This window comes from Arachis ipaensis, chromosome B05, assembly GCF_000816755.2.
Source record: "Arachis ipaensis cultivar K30076 chromosome B05, Araip1.1, whole genome shotgun sequence".
Classification (NCBI taxonomy): Eukaryota; Viridiplantae; Streptophyta; class Magnoliopsida; order Fabales; family Fabaceae; genus Arachis; species Arachis ipaensis.
In genome coordinates, this window is record NC_029789.2 from 2,398,631 (window position 1) to 2,409,131 (window position 10,501).

Here is a 10,501-nt window from a genome sequence, read left to right on the forward strand (position 1 = left end):
ATTAATTCTTTTGATAATTAAATTCGAATACTTGTATATAGCAAAATGTAAATAATTCTAAGTTCTATTTTTTTGTGATTTTTTTTTCCAACAAATCAAGAATTAACCGATCACTAGATCGAAGCACTAAAATGTCAAAAATTTTAGTCTTCTTAGAACCTTGGTAAATAGTAATTGGCCCAAACTTCAAATACAATTCATCTATATTTTTAATTCGATTTTTTTTCATGAAATTGTTATGGATATTTGAAAAATCTTCATTATGTAGCATGTACGGGTGGAAACAGGTCAGGCCAGGCCAGGCTTTGCTTTTAACAGGTCTGGCCTGTCATACAGTTAATTGGCCTGAGCCTGGCCTGCAGCCTGTTATAGGCTCTTTATAAGGTATTAGGCCTGGCCTGTTATTCAGCCTGGCCTGGCCTGAAGCCTGTTAAAAGGCCTGATATTTTTTTTTTTTACAAAAATAAAAATATTATTTAAAAAATTATTTTTTAATAAAAATATTTATATGTAATATGTCATATATTTAATATTTATAAAAAATTTTAAACTTTTAATGTATTTAAAATATATTTATAATAAAATATAATAGATACAATACAAAAATATTTATAATAAAATATAATAGATTTAAAATATCTCATAATTTTGTTATAATAAATAATTATTTATATATTTAATTATATTTTAACAGACCCAGGCAGGCCTGACAGGCCAATAAGGCTAATTAGCGAGCCTGGGTCTGGCCTATTAACGTATTAAGGCTTTTAAAAGAGTCTGGGCCTGTGCCTATTTTATAATAGGCCAGGCTGCAGGCCCCTGGCAGGCTGCCTGGCCTTTTTCCACCCCTAGTAGCATGGTCTTGTCTCTTCTCTTTCCATAGTCACACATGGGCGAGATTAATAATCTACTTGACTCTTGATTATAGCAACAATATTTTGAGGTGTAATATGTGTGTTCATTACCTTGAGACTCTAGTATTTAAGTCCTAGTAGTAATAGAATTAAGGAAGAAACATGTGCTTAGGTTCTTGTGGCTTCATATATACAAACAAAAGAAAACCCACTAAAAAAAGGCTTCTTGTTCCTCAACCATGCATATGAGGCAGTCTTTCTCTTTTGTTTTACCCATATTTTGGTATATACACCTACACCTGTTTCTTGTCACCATAGTTAGCAGAACTGGACCGGACCGGCCGGTTCGATCGGAAAACCGATGATCTGGCCGGTTCGATTGATAAATTGGACCGAACAAACGTTTGAATCAGTCAACTGTGATCAAATTCGTTGAAAATCGACCGGTTCGTGCGTCAGATCGAACTAGACCCGCCGTGAGTCTACGGTGCACCCGCGGACCGCCGAACCATCGTAGCCTCCCACTAATACGGTACCTCAAAAATGATCAACGTGGGTTTCGAAAACCCACGGACTGCGTGAGTAGATATCCTCCCCCTTGCCACTATGCCAAACTTATTTCTTGTTAGTATATATGACAAAAATTATATATATAACAAAACATTGAATGATTTTTTTTTATTCTTTTAAGTATGAATTCACATGGATATCAAACAAGTAACAACACATAATATACAAATATATTGATATATTAATATTAATTGTGTTATCTTTTTTTTATTTATTTAAATTGAAAAAATATTTTGTACTAGTAACTAATTTATTATTTCTTTTTGCATTATAAATTATATCTAAAAATTGATATTTAATTATTATTAATATATTTTTGAAAATATGCATTTAACTTTTAATTCTAATTTTATTTTTATAATTTTATATTTTTATTTAATTATGACCAAGTCAACCGGATAAATCAGTGACCTACCGGTTGAACCAATAATCCAGTAACCCAGTCGTATGACCGGGTCAATTACCAGTTCGATTCTGATAACTATGCTTGTCACTACTTTTATAAGCTTACCAATTACCATGTTTTGTCCCAAACAGTAGTAGTAGTGCCCTTCATTGTGATTTAAAGCCAAGCAATGTTCTTGACAATTCCATGGTAGCTCATGTCAGTGATTTCGGCTTAGCAAGGTTGCTTTCAACCATTGGAGTGTCTCATATTGAAAGTAGTATAATTGGACCAAAGGGAACTATTGGTTATGCTCCTCCAGGTATCACACAATTTTGAAACCTTATAGTAACCTGAACCTTCATGTTTTATATATACAGCTTCAAGATAATAACTTTAACTTTGCATTTCAGAGTATGGAATGGGTTCTAAGGTGTCAATTGAAGGTGATATGTATACTTTTGGATTTCTAATTTTAGAAATGTTAACCGGAAAAAGACCAACAGATGAAATGTTCAAAGATGGTTACGATCTTCGTAGTTATGTCGAAATGTCACTTCCACATGACATTTTGAACATTTTGGATCTAACTATATTACATGAGGAATCAAAACAAGCTGCAAAAAGAATTGATGAGGACCTAATAGGCCTTATGCATGCTAATGCAGAGAATTGTTTGCTTTCACTCTTTAGGGTTGGACTTGCTTGTTTCAGTGGATTCACCAAATAGAAGGATGAGTATGGTTCATGTCATAAAGGAACTGAATCTGATAAAAACTACCATTGCTTCTGATAGCTTAATGGAGGCTGAGGAACCAACTCAAACTATTATTTCTACTTGAGTGATTTTATCTTTCTATTGCTACTTTTGATTGTCTTTCTTTCTGCTCGTCTTAAGCTTTTTCATTTTAGATTTACTTTTTTTCAATAATTCTATGTGTAATTTTCATTCTATAAGAGTAAACTACATTTTTTCTCTCTGAAGTTATGTGATAATTATTACATTTTACCTTTTGCTTTGTTATGCTTATACTGAAACCATAACTATAGCAAGTGAACTAATTTGAACAAATATTAACAAATATTGACATTTGAACAAACATACCCAGATTCCTCTTGAATTTCAGGTTGTTGAAATTTGAACTTGTCAAATGTTAACAAATATTGAAGCTCAAATCACTTACTAATTTGTGAATTCTGAAACTTGGGTATGATACATAAATATTCAATTGTCAAGTCATACACATGAAACTCAACAATATACAAAAACAACCTACGACTAGGATTGTGCAAAGTTAACTATAAAACCATCCAAAATTTACGAGAAGGCAAACCTACTAGTTTGCTTCTATTTTTACCAAGTTTATATATAGTAAGATTTACAAAGGATGGCTATGGAAAGCCACTGCTATGGGGAATTTTGAGCAGAAATACTTGCACAAGCTTCCCTGCCAATGCACCAAACTCGGCTCCGGCTAGGAGTAGCCGATACTGAGCTGGACTTGGCATCAATTGATGAGAATTCTATATCAGAAGTACTGCCACAACTCGATTCGCAGTACTGATGATCCAATTTGTTCATCTTATCAAGTAAGGAGTGCCTGATATGTGAACCAACCACCCACGCTTCGGAGAGGTTCGTCAATGCTGGGGAGCAGATTGAGGTCGTTGGTGAGTTAGGATTGCTTAGAGAATCTTCTTGCAGTATATCTCCAATTCTAGAGAGGATGCTGAAGGCTAAGTTTCCAAGAACTCTGGAATAAGCCTCCAAAATGGACTGCCCAATGTCCTACATAAGTAGTAGACACAGACAAAAGTTAGTTCTTGTTTTTTTGCTTTTCTTTTTCAAGAAACTTCACAGAAAATCCTGTCTTTTTGTTCTTATTTTGTATTTTCATTTTTACATCACAATAAGGGTAATAGGATAAACTTCCGGCCCTCAATAAATTGGATGCTTTTACTTTTCTTTTCAATTGTATTCTCTCTTTTTTTATTTTTTTGGCTTGAAACTGTATATGGCATTGACTTGTTCAAAGTTTTTGGAACAAACACATAGGCAGGGCTGTGAGTGAAGCAGATAAAACCAAAAACAAAAGGATTGCAGCTTGATTTCTACACTACTAATAGTACAAAACTCACCTTGCCATATTGAACTTTAGTAGCATCAAGAAATGTTTGAGGAAGGTTTGGATATCTGAGTTTAATCAGCTGCAAAAGTGTTTCTGCCCGTTCTAATAATAACTCCATTTTATCAACCTCTGACATAGAGTCTTTCCCAAAAGACCATGAAGTTCTAACTGGGGATTTGCCATTAAGCTGTTCTGCAATTCTCTGTTTCCATGAGAACATAGCAGCTTCCAATTTGTTAATGGTGTCAAGGGCGTAATGCTCAGATTTTAGATTCAGGGATTTAAGCATATCTTCTGGAGAGCTTGATTCAGCTGTCAAAACCTTGTACAGTTCCTGTCCAAGGTTTGCCTTTCCAGACTGTGACAAAGAAGACATCAAGCAGATTTAGTTACAAGGCAACGTACTTTAACAGCATTGAAATTTCTTGAAAATGTATCACTAGATTTTCACCTTTGCAAGTGCATCCTTAATAATATCTGGCACAGGCATCTCATGCAGCACATTTTCATTGATAGATTTGGCAGCCTTGAACACTTGACGTAGCACCCTTCCCTGATGAAGCAGCCTCTTCCTTGCAGTGTCCGAAAGGCCGGTTCTTGGAACTTGGGGTGACGGAAGCCACCATCTTTTGCTTTGCTGTGAACTCGTGCTCCTCCCTTCGGCCCTGCTTCCTCCCTCTGCATACCAGAATTCAGTATCTACCATCGAATCTAGTGCCTCCTGTACATTGGAAAACACCAAAACACAAATAGTAGTCTTGGTAAGTCATTTGAAATTTTAAGTCCAAGGTCAATGGATGACAATAAAGAGATGACATACAATAAGCATGGAGTCCAACTTCTGAAGTGCTGGAAGGTTCATGTGGATGTCTGCGCGTGCTTTCGGGGTCATAATCTGAATAAAAGAGATCACTCACTAAATTCAATATAACACTATATACGAAAAGAAAAATTACAATATTTGCCATCATGCTTAAATATATTATACCTCAAACATCCCTCCATTGGCACCACTTTGCTTCGCAGGTACTAGCTCAACCATGTAGTTGGTAGGAGACAGTAACCAGTCCATTTCTCTTCTCCATTTGCTCTTCCTTTCTTCAGATAGAGGTTCCAATTTCCAAAGCTCACCAAAAATTGTCACTGCATAGGTTCATTAAATAAGCACCTAGATTGGCTTAAAAAGGAAACCAGAATAGAAATTATTAATGAATGAGCAACAGCCATGTACTTAAGTTAAATTCTGTGGTTTAAATTCAATATATGGTTTATGATAATTTTATTTTATTTTTGTATTTTTGACAATTGACATAAGAAGCATTAACTAGCCAATCCTTCTGTCTGCGGCTGTGTTAAAACCCGGAATGAAGAGTTTTGCTGGCAAGTGGTTCTACCTAACTCAAGCAGAATTGTGATGTGATTATTAATTATTCATATGAACTTGGGGCAGACCTGCTAGGTTTGTGATGGCATTCGACAGCGCCAAAGCCGTGTTGAGTCCCTTGGTTCCCCCTGTGACATCTTCACCTAACAACAGCTTTGAAAATTTTTCCTTCATGGCTTCCACATCCGAATATTGGATAGCATAAGAAGGTTTCTCTTTGGCATAAAAGTGCTGAGGACTTTCCGGGAGTTCCCATACTTCTTGCTCATCCCTTTTCATTGTTAAGCATTTCGAAGAGAATGATCCAAAAGCATCTTTGCTGGACGAGCAAGTAGTGGAATCATCATCCTCAAATGAATCAGTTATGCATCCATCTCCTCTGCTTGTTCTGCTTTCATCTTCATATGACTGATTATTTAGAATGCAACTCTCAAGTCCATTATACGTCATTATCCCTGAAAAGATTCCGTTCTAAATTCATTAAAAACTATGATTCCAAGCAGTTGTTATACTTAGGATTGAAAATTAACAATGTAGTTAAAGGATTTAAAACATAAAAGAGGCCTTGCTGTCAATGTTGAAATAATACAGGAATATATTCTCTGCTGCTAGACAAGTATGCATGCAATGCAGGCATAAAGCCAAACGTTACATAGCATTTTTTTAAACAATTAGGACTCTGGTATTAGAATAACTACATTACATGAATATAATTAATTGGTACATTAGAAATAGAAATCTGAATTATTTATAATTTCATTAGCTAGTAGCACGATACATCTAAGAAATAGTATTAATAAAGTATAGATCACCCAATAGAAGACAAAAAGGGCCTTGACAAGTGGTGGATAGAGTTAATTCTATCATGGAGAATGAATAATTCAGATTCCCTCACTTCTCTGACACACGATTATTGTTAACCTCCGAGTTCATGTAAATTTTATAAGGCAACCTATATCAAGATTGACTAGATTATATATTATGGGCTAGCCTAAATCCATATATTTTTCCAACCACTATATTGTCGCAAGCAATAATGCAACGGTATTTACACATCAAAGTTATAAAAAATAAATATAAATTTACACATCAAAGTATTCGCACATGAGACAAACAGATAAGGGCATAGCCATCACTTCCCCATCTGTCAAATCTGTTCAGAACCTTGCATGTTTTACATCATAAGCACCAAGCACGTAGTCACATGCAACTATTTATCAACGACTCTTTACGTCTTCAACAAAAATAATAATCATTTTGGACATAGAACACTAGAGTTGAGAGTACAAAGAGAGAATGGAGAGGGATATAAGATAGGTAGTTTGTTTTTGGAAGATTTATTAGAAAGTTAGGAAATTTTTTGAAACAAAAATGATACATAAACAACGGATTTTGACTACTATACTAATTAAGAACTTGATATAAGTTCCATAAAATACATATCTCTATTATTTTTTAGTGTACTTGTTAGTGTAGATGTATAGTTATCTAAATAGATTGTTTCCATGGCATTTGTGTTTTTGTTTTTTAATCATTATGAAAAATTAGAGACACTTCACGATTTATAACATAGGGTAAATTAAAATTAAGTACACTTAAGATAATACCCAATATTTGGTTTCATTTGTCTCTAGTTAGGAGCAGATGAAAGTGTTCAGCAACATGCATAACCCGGGATTTATGCATGTAGGACAAAGATTCCAAATGGAAGTGAGAAGTTTCGGGTGACAATAATGACAGGATAGAAACAACAAAAGCTCATGCAGTTGAAGCCAAACAGATGAAAAGAAAGAAAGAAAGAATCCCCTAAAATCCATAGTAGAAAGACCAAGGGAAAGAACAAGAGAGAAGAATAGTAGGGCAATGAGTGGTGCGTCCCCACTCCGAACCTCATTTACTTACTTCAGTTTGTCAGAATCAAAGGCAGAGAAAGAAAGAAAGAAAGAAAGAAAAGTAGATAGTAGTTGCGTCTAATTAACAACACTATCCTGGGCCCCATGCCACACCTACATGTCGGTCATTAGACTTTTCACAATCAATATTTTCATTACTTTAGGGACACAAACAATAAAAAAATAAATACAGTACCCAACTTAATTAGAAACACAAAAATGCTACCTTTCATTTGGATCAAGATCCTTTAAAATGAGAAAATTACTAAAATAATAAAGTGAAGAGTTAAATATTTTTAAATTAAGATAATGAGAACACATTTTATGAAAGTTACAAGCGATTAACCCATCACTTTATCCCCTTTGATGATCCAAATTCGTGTAAACAAACGCATCTGCACTACTAATCTACTATAGCAGTTTCGTTTTCGTTGTTCTATTTTCAACATGACAGCATGACTCTTGTGATTGTTCTTATCTCAAACAATAAGAGGAGCCATGTCACAATCTGAAATAATGGATCGAAGCAAACGGTTTGAAATTGTGGGGTGCCACCATTTGCCTCAGGGAAATTTTGATAGAGAAACCACGCCGTTGTGGGAAGATCAAATATAAATTGGTCCCCTTCCCTTTTTTCAAACAAAAAAAAAATGTATTTTTAGTTCTACACTTGGCTGAAATTTCAGGATCAAGAAAAATTATATTGAATGGAGTAGGTGAAGATATACAGTTAAACTCGTTAGCTTGTAATAATTGAAAGAACTGTAAGGTAATAACTGGTCAAGCTATACAATTAGAAAATGCGGAAGTGTCCTCAAAGTCAAATTTACCTACTCAGAGTGCAAGTGTACAACTAATTAACTATTATGTTCACGGTTGAAGATTAGATTCATTCGCTTAATTAATTTACAAAATATATATTATGATCTCAATTTATTCAAAAGGTTGTTTTACAACTTACAGCAGACAGAGAAGGAGTAAAATTTGTTATATACGAGGCTGTGACAAGTATGATTAATTAAAACTTAACAAGCCCTGCAATCAAGTGAACACTAAACCTATAGGAATATAGTAATATAGTATCATGAATAAATGACTTACTGGCCGCATGAAATTGTAGATATTGATTTCAAATTCAAATATTGCTTTCTAACTATTGTTGATGAGAGAGAATAAACATAAATGGATAAACATACATTGCGTGCTTGAACCTTGAAAAACATTTAAATCTGATCAATGGGTTGGTTTGCTTTTATTTTAGGGAAGATTCAGAGAAATATATAACACAGCAGAGACGTAATAATTTCTTACTTCCATTTTAGAAACCTAGCTTAGTCATGAAATTATTTTAAGTCTCTTATAATGTAACATGGGAGAGGCATTGTGAGACAGAGGTATCGGCAGGTAGTGGACCCCACAACTCTCTTTACATGTCTTTAATATTAAAGACTACAATAAGAAACTCATGTACTAATTAATCGAAGTGGAATAAATGACCATTTGTACCCATGAAAGATGAAAATGCTGACATATGTATCCACACTAGATTGAAACAGGGTATTTTTGTCACACGGAAGGCATCTTACATGGGTACAAGTTTAGTTTCGATCTAGTGTGGGTACATATGTCAGTGTTTTTATCTTTTATGGATACAAATGGTCATTTATTCAATCGAAGTATTATAATGTGTTATATTATAATTACCTAAAAAACAAAAAACAAAACAAAAATGAATAAATAAACAAGTGAGTTATTACTTATTAGAGTATGCAAGAGAGTATGGACTTACTTTGTTGGTCATCAAAATCAATGCTAATTTTCCATTGTCTAGAGCAGCAAGCAAGTTTGTTTCTCATGGTGAAGATCCCTCTTTCCTTGTTGCCCATCTTATCCCACGGTCTTTGTATAATAAGCAAGACAAGGTCACTGACTCAGTCTAGCTTCAATAACTCTTCCTCTGACCCCTTCACCCAACACTGTACCAAATACCATTACTCACCCTCAATTCTCAAACAATTTTTCATCAAATTAAATATAATATTGTTCATAATATGGAAGTTAATTGAGTATTAATCAGTTAGGGTACAAGCACAATGGCATTGGCATCATGGGCCACCATGTCATAGTATTCCCTCAGCATTAAATTTCACAGACAAAGTCACGCTTGAAATAATTCCCACAGCACCCGGGTTTCAAAATAAATCAAATAAAATCAAATTCCACTACATGATCACAAATTTTACTCATGAATCCAATAATGCATACTCAATCACGTTATATTAGCCAAGTTATGATGTATAATTATGATACATTATGGGATGATTATTAGATTAAACTGAAATTTAATTATTTAGTTGTAGTTACTAATTAGTGATTACACTTTGGTTGTAAAGAAAGGAAACATAGAAAGAAAAAATAAAATAAAAGTGTTGTTGGAGCAAAAGGTTACTAACATTAGTAACCTTTTTGAAGCAGAGTTGGTCAAAAGTTCAAAACTAAAAATCAAACCGTCATAAAGCAAATCAATGGAGTCTAAACCATGAGTCACACAAATTCCACCCTTTTTCGGGTCCCTTAACAAAGATAACAGAAGAAAAAGTGGCATTTTTTTTCCTTCTCTTTTCAGCTGAAACAAAAAATTCCTAGCGACGCCTGAGAAAGCTAACAATAACTGAACCTAAAACAGTGTAAAATTAGAAAGAGGCAAAAGAAATGAACAAACCTGAGAGAATGAAACCTAACATAGCATTGTTGATTGTAGAAGGCGAGTAAACAATGGTAGAACAAAGCTGGTTGGAATTGAAAAAAAAATGGTGCGTGTTGATTTTAATAGCACGAAAAATGAGAGAGAGAGAGAGAGAGAGAGAGAGAGAGAGTCGTTGAAGAAGGGAGAGAGAGAGAGAGGGAGAAAGAAAAAGAAGAGGAGAGTGAAGAGTGAAGAAGGCTCCTCAGCAGTAAGTGAATCTTGACCGTTGAAAGTAGTGGGTCCAAGTGAGTCAACGGTGTAGATTGCGTGAGGGATTAGTTCAGAGGGGACGATGGTAGGGTGGGGCCCAGGGGATAGCGCTCTGTCATTTCATTTGGTTCAAAGTAAAATATCATAATCATGGTCTTGCATTTCAAATTCAATAAATTATTACTAACCTATATATCACTCTATCTATCTCTATGCATTCATTAATTCATTAATCATTACTAAGTTCGATTTTAAATTTCATTTGTATAGTGTAGCTGATATTCTTTCAGAAAAATAGAGTAATGATTTAGTAATTTATTTTTTTAGTCAT

General features: G+C 34.3%; 2 protein-coding genes across 3 annotated transcripts; one reads left to right on the forward strand and one right to left on the reverse strand.

Annotated features, from left to right (window-relative positions):
• Positions 1,918 to 2,701, forward strand: LOC110262720 (probable LRR receptor-like serine/threonine-protein kinase At3g47570). The gene is made up of 2 exons (XM_021103450.1): positions 1,918 to 2,131; positions 2,223 to 2,701. The coding sequence occupies exons 1-2, from the start codon at positions 2,017 to 2,019 to the stop codon at positions 2,537 to 2,539; spliced, it is 432 nt and encodes a 143-aa protein (XP_020959109.1). The 5' UTR covers positions 1,918 to 2,016; the 3' UTR covers positions 2,540 to 2,701.
• Positions 2,974 to 10,119, reverse strand: LOC107642448 (rop guanine nucleotide exchange factor 14). 2 transcript variants are annotated; one of them, XM_016345805.2, is made up of 8 exons: positions 9,937 to 10,119; positions 9,004 to 9,190; positions 5,391 to 5,777; positions 4,927 to 5,081; positions 4,759 to 4,833; positions 4,390 to 4,659; positions 3,949 to 4,296; positions 2,974 to 3,598 (listed from the first exon to the last, which is right to left on the reverse strand). In XM_016345805.2, the coding sequence occupies exons 2-8, from the start codon at positions 9,098 to 9,100 to the stop codon at positions 3,218 to 3,220; spliced, it is 1,713 nt and encodes a 570-aa protein (XP_016201291.1). In that variant the 5' UTR covers positions 9,101 to 9,190; positions 9,937 to 10,119; the 3' UTR covers positions 2,974 to 3,217. The 2 variants fall into 2 exon arrangements, with proteins under 2 accessions (XP_016201291.1, XP_016201292.1); XM_016345806.2 differs by lacking the exons at positions 9,004 to 9,190; positions 9,937 to 10,119 and adding an exon at positions 6,409 to 6,672.

Excerpts from the sequence above, each read along its gene's own strand:
- LOC107642448 (XM_016345805.2), bottom strand. The coding sequence starts at position 9,100 with ATGGGCAACAAGGAAAGAGGGATCTTCACCATGAGAAACAAACTTGCT. Across the intron at positions 5,082-5,390 it reads TGCCATCACAAACCTAGCAG|TGACAATTTTTGGTGAGCTT; the intron begins GTCTGCCCCAAG and ends GAACCTATGCAG. Across the intron at positions 4,834-4,926 it reads CCAATGGAGGGATGTTTGAG|ATTATGACCCCGAAAGCACG; the intron begins GTATAATATATT and ends TCTTTTATTCAG.
- LOC110262720 (XM_021103450.1), top strand. The coding sequence starts at position 2,017 with ATGGTAGCTCATGTCAGTGATTTCGGCTTAGCAAGGTTGCTTTCAACC. Across the intron at positions 2,132-2,222 it reads TATTGGTTATGCTCCTCCAG|AGTATGGAATGGGTTCTAAG; the intron begins GTATCACACAAT and ends TTTGCATTTCAG.